The sequence below is a fragment of the Gouania willdenowi genome, chromosome 9, assembly GCF_900634775.1.
Source record: "Gouania willdenowi chromosome 9, fGouWil2.1, whole genome shotgun sequence".
NCBI lineage: Eukaryota > Metazoa > Chordata > Actinopteri > Blenniiformes > Gobiesocidae > Gouania > Gouania willdenowi.
The window spans coordinates 18,809,828-18,829,631 of NC_041052.1; the positions used below are offsets into that span (position 1 = coordinate 18,809,828).

Genomic DNA, 19,804 nt, shown 5'->3' on the forward strand with positions numbered 1-19,804 from the left:
AACCAAAGGGGTGAAATTTCAACAACATCATTAAAAAAGACGAAACAGAGAAATGAAAGTGGAGCATTCTACGTCTTTGTTTCTAACCCGATCCCACAGGCTGTTTTTTTTCCCCTAACTTCTCCTTCCTCCTTCCAAAAAGGAGAACACAGGGCACTGTGTGGACGTTCCCACTTGAAAGACAGGCAGGAATTATACGTTAGACATAAATGAATTTCCTAATCATATACTTCAGGGGAAAATGAGTCGCAGATGTCTTCCTGGGCAATTTCCCTAGCTGATCTTTGTTTAATTTGAGAGCGAGGTTTTTTGTTGTTTGGAAATGAAAAGTCTCAAAAGCTCAATTTGAACAATCTGAAGAGTAAACGACCACTGGCGGTGAGGGGAAAAATGTAGGCGACGACAAAAACATCGTGCCTGACTGGGGTGTGAGTTAGTCCCTGAAGTTTGTGGTGTGTGTGTGTGTATGTGTCTGTGTGTGTAAACGGATATTCACGTAGACTTGAGTTTTTTTCTTTTTTTTTTTTTTCCGTGTTAAATTTTGCAAGTGCATACATCTCCAAGGCATCACTTTTGTGTCACATTGTGCTCAGTCAAATGTGAGACTGTGTAAATGGTGCTGGTAAGACATCCTGGTGCATGGACACACATGGCTGCTGTGTATTGGACCCTCTTAGCTCCACTGTCAGGCTCACATTAGTAAAGAGGCAGCTGCCTCTTCACTTTTCCCGCTCTCTCTCATTCTCGTTGCTGGCCCTTTGTGTGATCAAGTGGGTGCATGTGGAGACGGATGAATGAGAGCTCACAAAACATGTAAAACACACACACACCATGCATACATGTGCTTTAGTAAATACCCCAGTAGGAAGCAGATCAGTGTTTCTGTACAGATGAATTAAAAAGGCAGAAAGCTATAGAGAGGCATGAATACACACTCTGGTCACCATAACACAGACTTGTTCTTGATGAGAGTTAATCAGACATCTGTGTATTGCCACCCTGTGGAGATAGCGACGGTCCAGCCTTTTACAAACAAGGCGACTATATTCTGGAGTGGCAGAGCCGCATATTAGGACACTTCAAAGTGAAATCACGTGCCAATTAAGCGGGTAAATCATAAAATGAGACTCGAATCGTCCCATTCTTTTCGCATTGATTTTTGAACGTTACATTTAATAGGGAGAAATGGCCTCCATCAACATGAATCTGAAAGGCCTGAGAGCAAGAATTTATTCAGGCCTCATTAGTATCGCTTTGCATCATCCGGGCTGAGGTGAAAGCTACGTCTAGAGGAAGTCCCAAAATTAAACACGGCCCAGCAAAAAAGCTTCACTGCAACTGTGAAAAGCCCATATCTATAAATGAGCATTTGATCTGAACCAGAGATAAACAGCAGTTTGCGACAACCGAGGGGTTGGGGGACATCTAAGGTGGAAAGTGACCCACTGCCATCTGACAGATGAAAGGTTTATGGTTAGCTTGGGCATGGTGAGATGCGTATGTTCACACACGCACACATATAAAGATGAGGTGTGGTTGATGTCTTGCTGTTAGTGAACAAATTTCTGATGTCCTGTTGTGGTCTAACAGGCATGCTTCATTCTATTCCCCATACACACACACTCTTCCGTTGCGGTTTGGCCAAATGTGCATAAAACCCCAAAATTCTCCAACTGAACTAAGGTGACACATTCACCCTCACTGCTTCAACCGTTGGTGTGAGATGGTGCCAAGAATGAAGAAAGGACATTATGTGATTGGATGCACCTGACTTTTTGTTTTTGACAGTTTATGCACATGTGCTGTTTCTGTGTGGTTTCGATTCAAAAAGTGTAGCTTTTGTGTACCTGTTATGGAGAATGAAAATGGTGTGTGATGAATGTGCTTTTTACAATTCATTTATATGGAGGTGAGCAGAAACAAACACACTTATGAGTGACAATGAATGATCCCTCTTTTAGTTAACTAAGAATACCTGGAAAAAAAACTTTATGGTATTGTTTATAATGTCCCTGCAACTTTCTATTTTTATTTGCATTAACACACTATTACATTTAGATTTGAACTCTATAGTGGATCATCTATTGAAAACTTTGAAATAAGAATTTGTTTTGTTTAACCTAATGCCCAATGATTTTAGTGGACAATATCCCAATTGGAGACGATAAATGAAATTTAAGATTAAAATGTTTTTTTTTTTTTTTTTAATTTATAAAAGTTTTATGAGATATTCCACAGTATCCAGGGGGACTTAGCAACAATTAAAACGTGTTAGCCAATTTTTCAGCAGCTCAACATTTCACAGTGGTGGTGATATCTTTTGATTTTTCACAGCAGAAATACACCTGCTGCTAATGACACTATATTAGCTTTAGCATGCTCTGCCTTTTTATACTAACACGCCCCTACGTCCAAAAGACACACAGAATTTTTTTTTTTTTTTTTTTTCTTTCACAACAGATTGGAAAACCAACCAACCAAAATAGTTTCTCCTATACACTACTAAAAAATGTAAAAATGTGTCGCTTGGGGCTAAAATTAGCTTTGCCACCTTAAACTGAAACATCTTTTAAATGGATGGCCAAGCTCACAGAACACTTCAATCTGTGTTCCGTCACACTTTCTCCTCTGCACACATGCTTCCACTATCAGTGAATTTTCATCAGGGGGCTTTCCCCTTCCTCCTTGATGAGCTTTTGTCCCCCCCCCCTCACCAGAAAAGATTTAAGAGCGCATTGAATGGAATCTTTCAGCTCGCACATGACTTTCTTTCCACGTTGTGTTTTTCACTGCTGTCGAGCGACGCGTCGGCCTCACAGAGCGTCTCTGTTCCATCGGCGCACTGACACAAAGGCTACATTTGAAGCATTCACAGCAAAACGTCGTCAATGGAATCGCACGCCACAACAAACGGTCCTGTTGTGTGTGTGTGTGCGTGTGTTTGTGTGTGTGCGACGGGTGACCAGACAGAGAAACCAGGCACTGACCCCCCTGGTGATGAAGCCTTAGGGGCCAGACGAGGTTTCCCAGCTGTGCCCTATACTATGATCCAGAAATTCTCCATTTTTCACTGAGCACTGTTCGCCAAGGCCATAAAATTTAACCCTTTAAGGCAAAGTCAGCGTGTAGTAAACTGAACATGTCACAAGGGATAAATGTATGAATAAATAGCATTGTGCTACACTTGCTTTTTGGGTTACATTTTAATGATTGTATTATTTAAATACATACAATAAACCGAAAGATAACAATAATAATAATAATAATAATAATAATAATAATAATAATAATAATAATAATAATAATAATAATAATAATGATAATAATAAAAGATTTGTTTCGTCTCTTCTCTCGGGTATCTGTTGCTCCTGGCTCTTGTATATTGAGATTTTTTATTTGACTTTCCTCTGCTTCTTCTACCATTTTATAGCCAAAGACAGGCAGGATGTGTCACAGGCCAGGCACTGAGCAAACATTTCCACATGAACTCCATGACCACTAACTTCAACACATCGTGGACAAAATCTCCACTTGGGTTTGGGTTAGTGTTAGTCATGCATTTTACGGCCCCAAGTGGGTGAGTGGGTGCTATATACAGAGTGTAGGTGGATGTGTGTGTGTCTGTCTGTGTGTGTGTGTGTGTTTGCTGAAAAGTGTGAGAGGATTTTGACCATTCTTACCAGCACTGGTGCCTGCGCCAGTAGTGAGGTCAGCACCCATGAGGCCACCTGTAAGATAAAGTAGAGAGCAGAGGACAAAAGAGAAAACCATTAGAGGATACACACTCATGTAACATCCACTGCGCTTCCTGTTGCTCGCTCAATTTAGGCTCTCTGTGCTCAATGTTGTAAGAACATCTAATGTGTCCTGATAGCAGAGGCAATATTTCTTGCCACTCGAAAAAAAAAAAAAAAAAAAAAAAAAAAAAAGGCCACTGGACACAGCGAGCGGCTGCATTACGGTGCCCCATTATTTTTGTAAGGCAATGGAGGTGGAGGAGTGGGAGGATCCAGAACGTGCGGTTTGGTTCTGGATTCAGCCAGTGCCAAAGCTCATATTTAGTTTGTGCTGGTGTTTCTAGCATGCAGTTGTAATGACAGGGTGAGCGTGTGGGCAGAAGCCTACCGACCGGAGGGACAAAAAAAGCACTTTGGACAACAATAACAAACCAACAAGCACTATTTGCTTATGTCAGGGCAACAGTTTGTCTATAAGTAGGACGAGACATTCTATATGGGGAACATGAACGAAAAAAGAGTGAAATTGTGGTCTAGGTTTTTGAGTGCATTAAATCATCTCTAAACTTTGCACACAGTACAGACCAGGCCGACATATGAACATATGCAAAGTGAGACACTTTTGATTCACTGCATTGGCTTAAATGGGAACCCTGTGGGCAGCTGTCATAAAATAAATCACACCTTTGAAGTTGGCGTGTCTATCATACAGACAGATGGGTACAAACAGCATTGAGAAACATACAGATGGCCTAACAGCATGTACATGGGAGCATGAATACATGTGAGGCCCTACCTGCCTTACCTGCACTGGGGGGTCTGTGCGTAACTCCAGGAGACATGCTGTTTCTCTGTAGGCCATGGTGCGCCAGTGGCAACAGATTGTGGTTGCCTAGTGACCCACCGGGATGGCTGTAAATGAGATTGTTCTGGTTGCTAACGGGAATGGACACGGGCATGTCGTAGTTTGATGGGGGCACAGCCTGCTGAGAAATAGATGAAAAGAAAGAAAGACCCAGATTAAAGATTGCTAAAAGTGCGTAGACAAAATTTGTGCTTGAAAAGGGGGAAAAGGGAAGAACATAAAAACATAAAACAAAGGATTAGTATCCTCCCACACAGCTGGCTAGCTGGTTATTGTTTTATCCCTTTCCAGCACAAATGAATTATGCTGGATGCCACAAACTTTCCTATAACTACATTGTAGCCAATATAACAAGAATGGAACGTTGATTTTCTAATAGATTTTGGGTTAATAATACAAAATACAAAATTTGCTTTGAGATTTGAGACTTTCCTAGAAATTTTTAACACTTAATTATTAATTCATCTTTTTGTCTCAGTTTAAACAAATCCTTTTGGATGGACGGTTCAGGTCAGTTAACAGTGTTGAGTTGTGCTATCTCCACAGCCCTAGGCATCTAGTTCATCACGTTTATTGTGTCACTTGGCAGAAGGGCTTAACCTTGGGAGTGCCCTGGAAGTGGTTGATCCTGCATGTTAGCTTAAGGAAGTAGAAAATAGGGACCTAAATTACTGCCATGTGTCTGTGAGCCACAGAGCAAGCACATCGGGTAGATCATCAGTCTGCCTATGTTTCCTATACAGCTTCAGCCACCTCCAGTTTTTTTTCCTCCTTTTTAATGTTCTTTTAGCAGGATAAATATTATTTCAGTGCATATATATGGTTACTTTTTAACCATATTTCATTGTAGGTCCGTGAAAATTTTGCTTTAACTGCAACTTTACACGGGATTTGGTTAGTCAAAACCTATGGATGCTTTCCTTTATAAGCAGTGAGGGGCTACCTTGGGCTTTATTTATTCCCACCCACACAGAAACGTTTTCCACCTTAGGCTGATTTCTGGAGTTTCTACTGTAAAATGCTTTGTTTGGGGCACGTTTCTGGACATATAGATTCATTCGCACAAACCATATTGATCAGTGTTACTCTCCTGTTTATAAGCTCCCTTTAAACTGGTGCCATATTTCTATTCATCTTCCTCCCTTGCCTCCCCCCACACACACAGAAAACACAGCCCCCTCCAACCCAGAACCCCAATGCTTTGCAGCCACTCTGACCACACATTGAATTGCCACTTGTTGGGTGCAGCACCCCCCCACCCCTACACCCTAACAGCTCCACCCTCATGCCCACCAAGCTCTGATTCTAACCCACCCGACCCCACACGCCACCCTGAACCCCCAACCCCCTGCTTTTATTCTAACCACTTCTGTTGCTCTACACTGCTTAGACATAACTGCTCTTATCTGAATTATCATTGTGGTATTATTTTTTTTCCTTCTTTGTAAAACCCCAGCATTAACCATTCCAATATGGTGATTTCTGAAGGAGGGGAAGGCTCAGCTTACATAGAGAGAAGCCTCTACTTAGTGGTTTCTGGTAGCTGCTTATAGATTAAAATCACCTGTAGAAATTAACACGCACATTAAATACAGCAGGAGAGCTGTCCGAACATATAGACATCTACAAACAAAGCTAGGCTATTGTGATCTTGTTTCAGAGAGATGATTAACCTGTGTGAGGTATAGAAACAGTAAGGAAACATGCCTAACAGTTTATGAATGTCTGCTGCTGTTTTATTGCCTCAGTGTCTGTCCCTGTCGTTGCGGGTGACTGAGTGCACTGCCTTTAGTTCAGGGAAAAAGAATTGCGCATGCAGACCACACCTCCCCCTGAGAGTCCAGCAAGGCATTATGGGAAGCACGAGGTCAAGGTGGGAGCTGAGTAAAGGTTGAAATTTGTCATAGCAGATAGTCTGCAAGCATTAAAACAAAGTAACTGCATGGTTTCAGTTACATCTACGTCAAATAAGAGGGTTGTCCACCAATGTGAACAAACAAAATCAAAGGACTGCAATTTCTGTGCTCTAAATATACACTACAATCTCCCTCTAATCTTACCCTCACTCTCACTGTGTGGAATTAGTTGAATGTCAAACAATTGTGGTTAGCTGGGTTAGCTAGCCCGTTGCTTGCCAGTCAGCGTTTTGTTAGCCTGTTGAGGATGCAACTTAGTGTCCACCCAGTACTTACAGGTATCTTATGTGTTTTAATCATGTGATCAAACTCTTCATTTATCTGTTTGTATTTCTCTTCAGTGCGTGGAGTGAGGATGAGAGCAGACTCGAGCTCCGGGCTCTCGCCACCTTTGTTCTCCTTCTTGTTCAAAGCCTGCCAGGTCCCACAACCACAGACAAGAACAGAGGGAGACGCACATGGAGGGATGGAAAGATGGACGGTGGGAGCAGTTGACGGTAACATCGAGACAAATAAGAGGTGACAGAAAGCAAGGGGAGACAAAAAAAGGGAGGGAGAAAGGAAAGAAAGGTCACGTCTGGGTTTAACAAAAAGTACTTACACACAGTCTCTGTCTGCTGATCATCAGATCAATGTCCTCGTTTATTTTCCTGTACTTGTCCTCTGACTCAGGGCTGTGGCCCACCGAGTCATCTGCATCAGGGTCCGGGCTGTCACAGCCGTTTAGGCCCTTCTTTCTCAAAGTCTGCAAACAGAGCAGTTGTACAACATTTGGAAGGGTTTAGGGTAGGAACAGTAGTCCAAGTGAACAGCTGGGGATAAACAAATGGTAATGGGCCATTCGGATGATGCTATATAAGGTAGGGTGGTGATTTCAAATCGAGCTGAATCAAGGACGTTGGAGTGTTGGACAGAAGACTTTTGTGAAAGTTCTTCTACCATATATGTAAATTAAAATGAGGTAGACTCCAGAATGAATGCAGACAAAAGACCACACACGTAAGAAGTCTAAAATCCAATCCAATCACCAAACCACAACCACCAAACAGCTATAAAAACACATGTAATACAAGAGAACCAAACCTTCCCTAGGCACCAAATACTTTCTTTGCCAGATATTGGAAGTTATTTGGATCGGTCATCCTGATCATGGTACCATGATCATTCACACTTTAAAGGCTTGTAAGAAATGTCTATCCATACTAATATTGATACAATAGGTGCAAATGTAGGGAAACCACTTTTTTTTCCAAAAATCGCGATGAAATGCGCAATCCAAATCCAATCCGGATGAAACCATTGGAACCAATGATAGATTTCGCCATTTATGAGAGATGGGGGTCTTCACATTTCTAAACTGATGCAGAATCGGTTCATTCATCTGGATCCCCTCCAAAATTTAATGGAGTCTTCCATGGCATAAGGTCTATCTTAGGTTAGGATTTTGACATAATCTATTAAGCACTTTTGAAGTAATCCAGCCAACAGCAAAACAAACAAATAAATAAACACTGGTGAAAATATTACCCCCTTGGCCGAGGTAACAAGAATACTCTAGCAGGCTTACAATCATACATGTAAAAAAAAAAAAAATCAAACGTTGACTAACTGTATATGCTATTATGTGTGGTAGTTTCTACTTTGGCCACCTGATGGCCACCTGCCCCTGTTAGAGTGGCCTGAAAATAGCGGGCTGATATTATACTACGCTGCCACTTGCTCACTCCTCTCTATAACTTGAAGCAAGTCACAGGCAAATAAAGAGACAGAGAAAAAGGAAGAATGTCCTCTGTGTTTTTTTACTTCTTGTTGACAACCTTTACAACTGGGAAGGGTTTCAGTGCCCATTACTGTGTGTGATAGCAGGAGGGTTTGTTTGCTGGAGCCATGAAGCACGCATAGTTGCCGTGTTCACTTGCCTTGTAAAAAGTGAGAAACAAAGACAAGAGCGGGAGAGAAGAAAAGTACAGTAGCTGACAGTTAGAGATCTCATCAAAGACACCCCCATCCACCCCCCTTCACTCTCCCCTCCTGGCTTTAATAAAGGGAGATTAGTCTACAGGAGGAATATCACGGGCCTGCTCCTGTCTGTGCTGCCGCCGCTTCACACTGCGCTCTCCCACTTTCATCTGGAGCTCCATATCAGACAGGCGTAATTAAATTTACTTTAGCACACCCTGTATTTGATGCTGATCAAGTGTGCATATGTGTCTGTGTGTGTGTGTGTGCGTGTGTGTGATGTGTGATGTAGTGTGTGCATTGCTAGTGTGTGGGAGGGGAGAGGGGAATGAGCATGTGATGGTGTGTGCATGTGTGGGAGTGGGTGTTAGAGTCAAGAAAACAGAGAGAGACTGAGCAGAAGAAGGAGAAAGAGGGGAGTTGGAAATCGAAGATAACTAAGAGAACTTCTTCCTCTCATTTGTTTCTCACTGACAGTACTCACTCAAAGAGAAGATACTAGATCACTCAACTGCAGCAGAAGTGACAGGGAGCAATCTGCCTGCCTTAGAAAACAAATAAATAGCCAGTCATCTCTAACGTCAGCACAACAAAAGCCTGATTCTACTGTGGTTTTAGTGAACTTTGAGGGCTCCTTTTGTGTGTGTAATAAATGTTTGGTTCCTGAGGCCTCTCGTGGCGAGGCAGCTACTGTAAGTGTGTCAACATTTGCCGACTCTCCTTTTCTCTCTCTGAATCCTCACTTGGCCCAGAGTGGAAATCTGGAATTCAGAATTTGAAAGCATCTCTCATGTCTTTGACAGTCTTCAGGAAATCACACTAAACAAATCAACTAAGGCGATGCAGGAGATCAGACTTCCATCAGACCTGTAGCGATTCAGGCACTCTTGCTCTATCTGAGGATGAGTCAAAAGAACAAAGGGGGTGCAGAGGTTTAGCACGCTGTCTTTTCTGGCAAAGGCGTCAGATGTAAAACTTTTGCTTTTTCTTCTGCGCATCTCTCTACACGGCCTTGGTGATGCCTCATATCGAACTGACAGGAGCTGAACTGCTGGCCTTGCTCCCTTCACATGGGAATGCATGCAGAGAAAGAGAAACATATTTTGCTTCTATTCAAACTGACTTCCACTCCCTGCCATCAGCACAGAGTATATGAAAAATTATCTTCCATTCTAGGAAGAACAGCAGAGGGGCATTGCTCAGAGAAGAGAGGTGACACCCATATCGGGTTACTGAGCCGGTGGTTTGGGTAGAAACTAGATTAGGCATTGATGGGGTGCAGTCACCAAGGATGTCAGTGTTATATGACTAGGAAGCATGTGGCATCGGCTTAGCTTTCCAGCAGGGCTTAGCATATTTAGGGTGCAGTACAAGGATGCTATGTCACTCATCCCTGATATGCCCACCTGTTTCAGAACATCACACCTGTTGCCAAAAGCTTAAACGCAACCCGACAACCAATCAGATCTACAGGAGAGCTCATGAAGCCTTGTAAGGACTTTCTGAATGGTTCATCTCAACACCCTATTGCTCTGCTTTCAAAACATCCTGCTGCATTACTTCATTTATAGTTTGGATTGCCTTGATAGGCCATTGAAAAATGCAACTTAGGTCAAACAATACATCACAATAATACAATAAACCTGAATAGGCCTTATTCTAAATAAAAAATAAAATGCTATAAGAAAAACTTTTGAGACGTTCATTTAAATACTGTATTTGCTGCGTAAAATCTTCAACTTCTCCCAAAAATTACCTTTTTTTGTTTTAACTTAGAGCAATATTTTAAGTTTGATGGAGTTGGATGTTTACTCCAAGTGATTGGCCAACAAACTACTTTAAAAAAAGAGAAAATGCCTTAAGAAGAGGAAAGGGAAAAAACCCATCTTTCTGCTTGGCTCTGTGTCTTTCTGTGTCCCCTTTGGAGGCTTGCTCCTAATTAAACTCCTTCTTCATGATGCTCCCTCATGACTCTGCTCACTGGGCCTGTGTAAAGCCGGCACGGCATAGACAAGGTGTCCTACATCCTCGAGACACTAGTCTCATTGGTACCCTTCAGCTCTGCACCCTTGGCTAAGCAGCTACACTACCGGCTGGTATAAGAGGAACTCCGAGAAGGAGAAAAATAAATTTAGGTAACATGTCTCAACTGAGATCAGGTGCTGAATAAAGATATAAAGAAAATTAATCACACTCTCAATGTGAAGATTCTGAGATTTATTTGCATAAAAATAATTACACATTTCTTTTTCAGGTGTTGGGAATGTCTTCATGTGAAGATTGAGAAAAGAGTGGAGGGCATTAGGGTGTGAATTCTCGATGGCCCCAGGGGGTCTGCTAGGGACAGCTGACGCCTGCCCAGAGCTCTTGCCATACCAAGATTCATCTGCTCGGCATTCTGCCACCCTGCCACACTCTATCCCTCTTTCTGTCCTAACCTTACCGCCTCAGTACGCAGCCCAGTCTGCCTCTTTCACTACCTCCATCTTTTCCCCTCATTTCCCTTCAACAGAAGCTGAGTCAAAACACTTTTGGCGTCATGGTTGAATCATTGACTTTGATACTCAAGAGTCTGGTTATGGAAAAGTTGGGTATTGCTGACCATTACCTTCTGGTGAAAGCTGAACTGTACCACAGATTTAATATTATGTTTATTGTCCATCGGTTTTAACCAATGACTGTGTATTTCTTCAACCCAGAAACTGGCAAAGTCAGTTAAACGTCCCTTTTTATGTATATATTCAAAACAGTGTTTCAACACTTTTTTAACACTGTCTCCTCAAGCAATACCAAAGCGAAAGACAATACAGCACTGTACGTCTAACCTTAGATAGAGCAGTTTATGGTTTAGCAGCATTTTCAGTAGGCACTGGAAAATAAGTCTGAGTGAAAACTCCAAATAACGCATGTGGTCATTATGGTTGCCGTTCACTGACATGTCTCTGATACTGACTTTTGTCCTATTGTGTCTACGTCTGTTTAAATGGTAAAAAAAAAGAGTAGAGAAACATGGTAATTACTATGCACTGGTACAAGTTGAATACAATCTATACTTAGAGGCATTAAAAACACAAGATTGAAATGTTTTCATAATTTTATGATTATGTTTTACCATATCTATAAAGTAATACATATAATTCCAGAATGGATATTTCAGACAAGGACCGTAGCGAGCATAAAAAAACCTGTGACCTGGATCACACATATCAGTAGCGTGTGTGTCCGCCGTTTGCCGCCAGAAGTGCCTGTACCAGTCGTGGCATTGACGTGACCAGATCATTGATCTGTCTTTGTGGAATTTAATCCCACTCGGCCAAAAGTGCATTTCATAGCTCCTAGTGAGTTGTGGGTGTTTGGGATGTGTTTGTTTTATTGAATTATTTTTTTTTGTCTTTCTAGTTAATTTTGACTTGCTCTATTTTCTGTCTGTTTTTTGCATGCCGCACTTTTCAGAAAGGAGGCAACATCAGAGGGATCAGGCTGGCTTAGTTTATTGAAAACAGATGGCAGACCAAAGGCAAGAGGGCCACAGTTTCATGAAGCAAGGTTTGAACATGCCAGGACCATGTCGAGGGGCATACCCATGGTTAGTGTGTGTGTGTGTGTGTGTGTGTGTGTGTGTGTGTGTGTGTGTGTGTGTGTGTGAAAGATGCTAGCTAAAGATGCTGGATTTTTGTAGGTTAGCTGTCTAAGGGATAGGACCCATAAACACACTGTGTCCCAGTATATTGTTCAATCATTATCGGAGCATCCGTTGAAACTGGTCAAAGTGACAATTAAACCAAATGGGTTGGTGGCTTTTAGGCCTTGTACATCTGGTGCTGTATTGCAGGGATGATGAATTAGCTATATCAAGGTGTATATAACAATGAATATGGTTGTCTCTCAGTTAACTATAACTAGATTGACTGAAACCTTTAAAAAAGTAGATTTTGAGCAAAAAATATTGTGTGTCAAGAGTAGCCAGCTCGTGAGGCTACTGTGTGCAACAAGGTTGTTTTACATTTCTCCGAACTGTGCCATTGTGACGGCACATGAGCTAAAATAGCTCCTGAGAGCCCACTCACAATACACAATATCAGCTCGCCAGTACACAACAGAATACCAGATGGTGCAGTGTTCCCCATATGGACAAGACGCACAGTAAGCACATGTCAGACTCCAACACTGTTTGCTTCTGCAGCATCCCAGCCGCAGGAACAAAGTGGTCATTTAGACTTGTCACTACACTGTATAATTAGGCAGAAAGACACTATGAGACACAATGGCAGCTCAGTGAAACTGAATAAAAAGGGCACTTATATCTGCACCCTTAACCTATCCATCTTTCATCCCGTCTACTCTCCAGTTGTACAATACTTCTCTATATAATGGGAAAGTCTATAGGCATTCTTCAAGGAACGGAAAATCAATTTGTTAATATTAAATAGTGTAATAATCTCCAAACATAGTTTAGCTGTATATGCTTCCCACACTGGCTTGAAAAGTGACCTGTTTAAGTCAAAAATATACTACGATGTCATTACATGACTGCACTGAGATGCTCATCCTTTTAACAAAAGTATAGGTTTACATATGAGAGATCATTTGAGATACTAATGATACAGCATCAGGCAAATAACAGAAGTTCACCTCAAGTTAAAAAAAAAGATGATCCAGTAAAAGTCTGTCTCCTGCCACAAGTAACTCTATATTCTTGTTCCCACCAACACTAATTGTCATTTAGTGTCTTTTGTCTTTCTTTCTCTTATCGCGTGGTGCCACAGCAGGAAATGGAAACCCGAGGGAGGCCTTGTGTAACAATGACCAGCCGGTTGACCTCTACGCTGTGACCTTGAGTTTCCACACCCTGCCCGAAGCCGAAGTCATGACAGCATAGAGTGGGAGGGGCTCTAGATGGAGTAAGGAATGCCACCAATAAAAATAGAACTTCATTATTCACAATACTCCGCAAATAGATTCAAAGAACAGGGCATCATTTCATGTTGATGGCGGGTGTGAATTATTCTGGGTTGTGCATTGAAAATGCTTTGCTTTTTGGCAGCTTGGCTTCAGAAGTGGCCTGCCTTTTTGCACCACTCCTTACCACACACGCCACATATTGACACATTTCAAACATTCTATTTTTAAAAGCTCCTTTTGTTGTTGGTTGAGTACCCCAGACTTGCGTATGAGTGTTGACCTTAAAAAGCACCTCAGATGTTCAGCTGTTTTGGTCAGTTGGCATCTGATGTGGAATAAACTGCTGAGCTGGTAAGTCGCATGTAAGCACTCATCTTGTTTTTAATGACACTTTAAAAGTGGTAAAGGCAAATCAGCCGACAAATACAATCAACTCGGTCTCCATATGTCTCCCCAGACACACGTGGGAGCTCAGACAGATTTGTTTGTGCCTAAAGTTACAAATCCTAATGTAACAATATGTTTTTCCCCCCTCAGATTATGAAAAACAAAGTTTTGACAACTACAGACATAGGTTTTATTTGGTAAGCAGTGATGGTGATTAACACAACGACCCCCCCCTTTCATTTAAAGGTTATCATCTCGTGGCACCATAAGTCTTGTGCATGTGGTCACCAAGGGCAGCTCTTTTTGGTGGATCATAGAGGCTAAAAAACAGGAGAGAGGCTGAATATGCTGCCACATTGCTTACTCACTGCTCCCACAACACACACGCACGCACACACACGCACGCACACAGGCACACACGCGCGCACACACACACACACACACACACACACAGGCACACACGCGCGCACACACACACACACACACACACACACACACACACACACACACACACACACACACACACACACACACACACACACACACACACACACACACACACACACACACACACACACACACACACCCAGATTGAAACACAAGGAGAGGGAATGACACAAAGAGTGAGAGAGAGAGAGTCCATCCTTTTCCTGCAAGAACTGCCAGCTCAAAGACTATATTTAGCTTCACCACACACTATTATTAGAACACTACCACTCTTCAAATGACTTATTAGGGGAAAAAAAGGGAAAATTTAAGAAAAGTATTGGTTGTTTTGGTGGTCGGCCTCTTTAGCTGTGAACTCAATGCATTTGAAAGTGTAGTAACTGACATAAAACCCAGAATGGATTAACACAAAAGTACTGCATCAATATTACAAAAACATGGACCATCCCTCCACACTACTAGTCAGAGTAAAGTGGTGAAATAATCTTTATCGCAACTTGAATTTTAAATCTAGTGTTAGAAAGGTTTAAGTACTGCATGTTGTGTAGCTATTGTTAAGGAGTAAAATCTAAAGCAGTAACAAGTTTTTATAATTATTTCAAAATATGATATATGAATACTAGATATTTGAAAATAACAGCTCATATTTTATTTCAGAACAATTTGTATTTCTTTATACCAAAAATGGCAATATCATTCAAATTAAATTTGTTTTATTTTGAAGACTGTGCAACATTTTACAAAAAAAAGTTTCTTTAAAAATTCAGTTGTTGCATTTATTAAAGCATTCACTTCTGTTTTGTTGCAAAAAAAATACTGAATGCAAGTATAAGAAGGAACAAATTTAACACTGAATAATGGAAAAGCTGCAAAGGCTTTTTGTGCAGCTAATGTTCCTAAAAAGCTTTTCAGAAATGGACAAATTCTCATTCCAACTGTCCAACAATAGTTGCACACAGCTGCATGCACAAACTACAGAGCTAACATGGATGCTGTGCACTAACATGTGCACATACTGCACCAGAGTCTTTGTTTCAACAACCGGCTTCACTATTAGCTTGCCAATGTCATGAGGTTAATTTACTTAGTTAGTCAAAGCAGCTTCAAATCCTAATCCTCGGCTCACCAGGAAAAACAAGGCGTGCTGTCCATCACTTCATCACTACTGAACACTGAGCCACCGTGACAACCCATTGCAGAGACCACTCCACCCAATGTTACACTGCACGGGCCTATTTTTAAAACCACAAACATGCTCCACACGTGGACAACTTAAGTTGAAAGGAGATGATAGGACCTACCCACATTCGGTTTAGATGCTGACACATGTAGAAGTAATAGTGGGTAACATTTAACCCAGTCTGAGTCATTATAAAGTGTTTGAGAGCTGTGAGGGCCAGTCATTCACAGAGCAGAAAGCATAAAACATCTGAAGGCTAATATTCTCCATGTTTTTAAGGGACTAAATGAGAACATGGAGCCACACATGCTGGAAAGTGTTTTTCCATTGTGGTAACAAAGAAGCTTGAGAAGCATTTTTACCTTGTTAAAGATATGCAGGAATCTACAGTGCATATATACCATATCCTCAGCCAACCCTTTGGATGCACTTTCTTGTTCTGTTTCTTCATTTACACCCCTCCATCACCACCCCCTCCCTCACACTCTCACTCCCTCCAGTGGACTGTCACTGGGCTGAAATCACACCTGTGCTTCTCACACATCCCGGCACACGGGTGAAACATACGCAGGGTGAAACATGGTGCGGGAGCTTTGCTGAATCTCATTAGCCAGGCAGGTAGTCATTAACAGAATGACCTTTGGAAATAATTACCAGCCTTCCTCCCCCATCCCTCTTTCCTTCCCTTCATCTTTTCTCACACTCATCCATCCCTCTGTCTCTCGCGTCCCCCTTTCGCAGAACAGTTGCATCTCAGCACGGATGAGGGAAGAGAAGAGAAACCAAATAAGGGAAAGAACTGAGTTGAGGATGGATCAAGAGCCAGGTTCCTACTGCTACTGCTGCTGTTTAAGATTACAGGGTGAGCTGAACTTTCAGATTAGTTTAATCTGTTGGAAATGGGATTGGCCGATGGTCCGCCTCGCGCAGGTAGGCAAGTAGGCAGGTCAACTTGGTACCAAGAGCCATGTGCCTCTCCATGTGATACTTGAGCCAGTGGAATCAGCGTGTTCAGTCCGTGCTGAGGTTGTCACAATGCCATTATGTCTTTATGCGTGCACACACAGACACACGTGCAGTGCAATGATGGTAAGAAAACACATAGACCATTCAGGCAGTGTAATTGTGTATAAATTCACATTGGCCCACACTGAAAACCTGAATTGAGTGCAGATGACCGTTCTCTTCTCTTAGAGTTTAGCCAGGTATCGAGTACACGTGTTTACCTATCAACACATTCACTAACCCTTTAGCTGTTTCACAAACCTGTGTCCTTTGTTTCCACAATGGGCGAAAACAAGCACATTGTCGAGCAGGGATTTGGCAAAGCTTAAGTGTGTTGTTGGATTTTAGGTGTTGGAATCGCAGCAAAAGCAAGCCAACACCGCTTAGGTTTGGGCTCGATCTGTAATCATCAGGAGGGGGGGAAGAAAGAGCTCTTTCATGTGTTTTCGCAATTAACAACCTACATACTGCAATAATGCATCACTGTAAACAGCTCAAAGTGATTGTTCTGAAGCTAGAAAAAAAAAAAGAGAAAGAAAACACAGAAATCTATTCTCTTGTCATTTCCCAACACTGTTTATCCTCTAATGTTGTTCACATGTCCAGGAAACTGGCTCTGGCAGACAGTGGGTATAGGAAATCTATCTGCATGTTTGACTGTTTTATCAGGAGCCAGACTGAGAGTGGGCTGGAAAAAGGACGACACACTTATACCCTGCATGGACACTCTGTGATGGCCTGTGCTTACTTTCCTCGAGCTGCGAAGGACGAAGGAAGTTCCTGTGACTAGTTCACGTCAATTAGACTCATCTTCTTTTTTTTATATATCTATATGGTGAAAATAAGCAAATGTGTATTTCACCTGAGTCTTGGTCAGTTCTGCATTGAGTGTCCTAACTGGTCATATGTATGTAAAATATAAGCTTTCAGAACATCCGACATAAGTGTTTAATATGGTTATTTTAAATCCCAAATGCAAATTGGGGAGGGGGATAATTGTAGGCACTGAATAGCAACATTACAGCTCACAAAGGGTTTAGCATTGGTTGGATGTTTTTTTTTTATTCAAAGAAGTATCAATCCCACTTGAGAGGATTTTAAAATGAGTCATTAGGACCTTTAACTTACCTTATGTTCTCTCTTCTGGCCTCTCTTGCTCTCTCTCTCTCTCTCTCTTTCTCTTCTACTCCATCTCTATTCAAGCCTTTTACATACATACACTCATTGACCTGTACTCAGACTCAACCAAAAAAAAAAAAAATCCCCCTGTGCATTCAATAAAAAAGGCTACAAAAAGGAAAGATGGCAGTAGAGTGAGAGATGCACAGAAAAAGCCCTCCAACCTCTTGTAAACATGCTGTTGCTAGAGACGCAGTGCAACGCTCTCAGTGCCACTCTCTCAACAACGCTAATTATCAACCAAAGACATGCTAATTACATAGAGCTTTATTGCTAATGTAGCAGGCCTCTATGCCAGCCGCCCACACTGTGAGCTCCGCTCCCCTACCTCTGCCTCTCCTCCCACTACACCTTCAGGCACAGTAGCTTTAGAAGGAGAGAGAAGCGTGTACTCCAGTATATACTACCACCACAGGCTCACTACTAATCTGAAACTTGTCTATTACACAACTAAAACGTCATGTTTAAGATGTTAATTTTTGTCTATGAGGAAATGTGCTTTCATTTACATTCCTAAATCAAACCCCTAGCCCTAACCCTAGTGTCGACCCTGTTCACTTAGAGGAAAGGCAGTCTTAACAGGAAGTCTGCCTTGCTCTTGCCTTTGCTCACGCTCAACCCACACGTTCCTGTTTCAGGGAAATTTCTTTTAACAGTGACACACAGGGATTATTGGGAAAATGCCACCCCGAGCCCCAAAAAACACCCACCAGACCACCCTGTCCCACCCCAAATAACCCAACCGTATCAACGCATCCGCCTCCTGCAATGCTAGTGTTAGCCCTGTGGCCAATCCCTTTAGCAGAGCTCAACTAAGGCTGAAGGCCTCTCCAGATTGATTGCTCCTGCTGTGAGTTGCTGGGAGTGTGCTGTGCCCAAGTCCTCCAGGGATCACATTGTAGGTAGTGCTTCACAGCACTCTCCCCACTAGGCTCTTTAGTATCTTCCCCTGACACGACTGTTTACATGTTAGCCATCCTCTGCTCCCTAATGGAGCCTGAGTTAAAGACAGAGCTTCAAAGTGGGTAGCTCTCCTCACAGACACTTGCTGAGACATGTGACAGCTCTCTTCATGGGTTCAGTTAGGGCAAAATAACACAATGTTTAATGGTGCGGTAGTGATAAATTTTTTTTTTTTTTAAAACACGAGCTTAAATAAGGAGTATAAATGGTTTAATGCATAAAGGATTGTTTTTTCATGGGTTTTTGAAAGAAATTATTTTTTTCTGAAACCGTGGAAACCCAAGTATTTCTAATAGGATTTGAAATAAGCTGTAGAAACACATTAGACGTACAAAAGGGTTTCAGATTTTTAAAAATTGTTTCAAGTTCGCACAACTTAACCAAGCTAAGAAGCTTAAAGTCAACACATAAATAACCCATAAATAATTCTAAACATTCAGAACATAAATTACAGGAAGGAGCAAGAGCATGAACATTAAACCTGTCTTGAGTTTTATGATGGATGTTAGTCATATGTTGAGTGGTATCTCACCACATGTATATATGTATGCATCAATGAAATACATTTATTTAATAGCAGAAGAATTCATCTATAGACAGTAGAGTAGTCATTAGCTAATAAAACCCCAAAATTTGTTACATTTTTTATACATAAACAACGGATACGCACATATTCTGCTCAATATAGATATAACTGCTTTGAATTTGGGGTTCAAATTGAATTTTGAGAACAAAACTACACGACAAATTTAAAGACGTTTTATGATAAACCACTGTCACAATATATACAGTATATTTTAAACAAGGTTTAATCCTAAATAATGTTCCCGATCTAGTTTGAATAAAAGCTGAGGCAATATTTGGATTCACAACATATTGAGTATTAACCATAAGCCAAACATGCATGAATTATTAACAGCAACTACATTTCAATTGGTTGTAATCTGGAATCTATTTATCGCACAAGGACGCTTTCAGGATTTCATGCAACAAGCAAAATGGAGATGGGACAATTTTAATACAAGTAGAATAGATTGATGTTTAACTTTGCTTTGTAAACCATGCGCGGTTGAATATAAATAAATAATATGAGCATGATCAAGAGAGCAGAGAAAGGAAAAGAAGGATGAACTGTGCGTGAATGCATTCATGTGGTCCACCGAATCAATCAAAGCTTCTGAGCGAATGTTGCATAACTGGTTCACGTTAAGAGCTTCAGGATCCAGGTGGGTGCCAGCCTTATTTCCTGCTTTGCCTATTGGCT

The 19,804-nt window shown here is 41.6% G+C and overlaps 1 protein-coding gene across 13 annotated transcripts in view; it reads right to left on the reverse strand.

Annotated features, from left to right (window-relative positions):
- Positions 1 to 19,804, reverse strand: part of mef2cb (myocyte enhancer factor 2cb) — a 75,516-nt gene that overhangs the window by 9,190 nt on the left and 46,522 nt on the right. For 3 of the 13 annotated variants that reach the window (XM_028458222.1, XM_028458224.1, XM_028458223.1), the window contains 4 exons: positions 7,120 to 7,263; positions 6,795 to 6,932; positions 4,534 to 4,723; positions 3,681 to 3,728 (listed from right to left, as the gene is read on the reverse strand). In XM_028458222.1, the coding sequence (XP_028314023.1) occupies positions 3,681 to 3,728; positions 4,534 to 4,723; positions 6,795 to 6,932; positions 7,120 to 7,263 (520 nt within the window). The remainder of the gene's footprint in view (positions 1 to 3,680; positions 3,729 to 4,533; positions 4,724 to 6,794; positions 6,933 to 7,119; positions 7,264 to 19,804) is intronic. The other 10 variants (XM_028458225.1, XM_028458226.1, XM_028458235.1 and 7 more) reach the window with 10 other exon arrangements.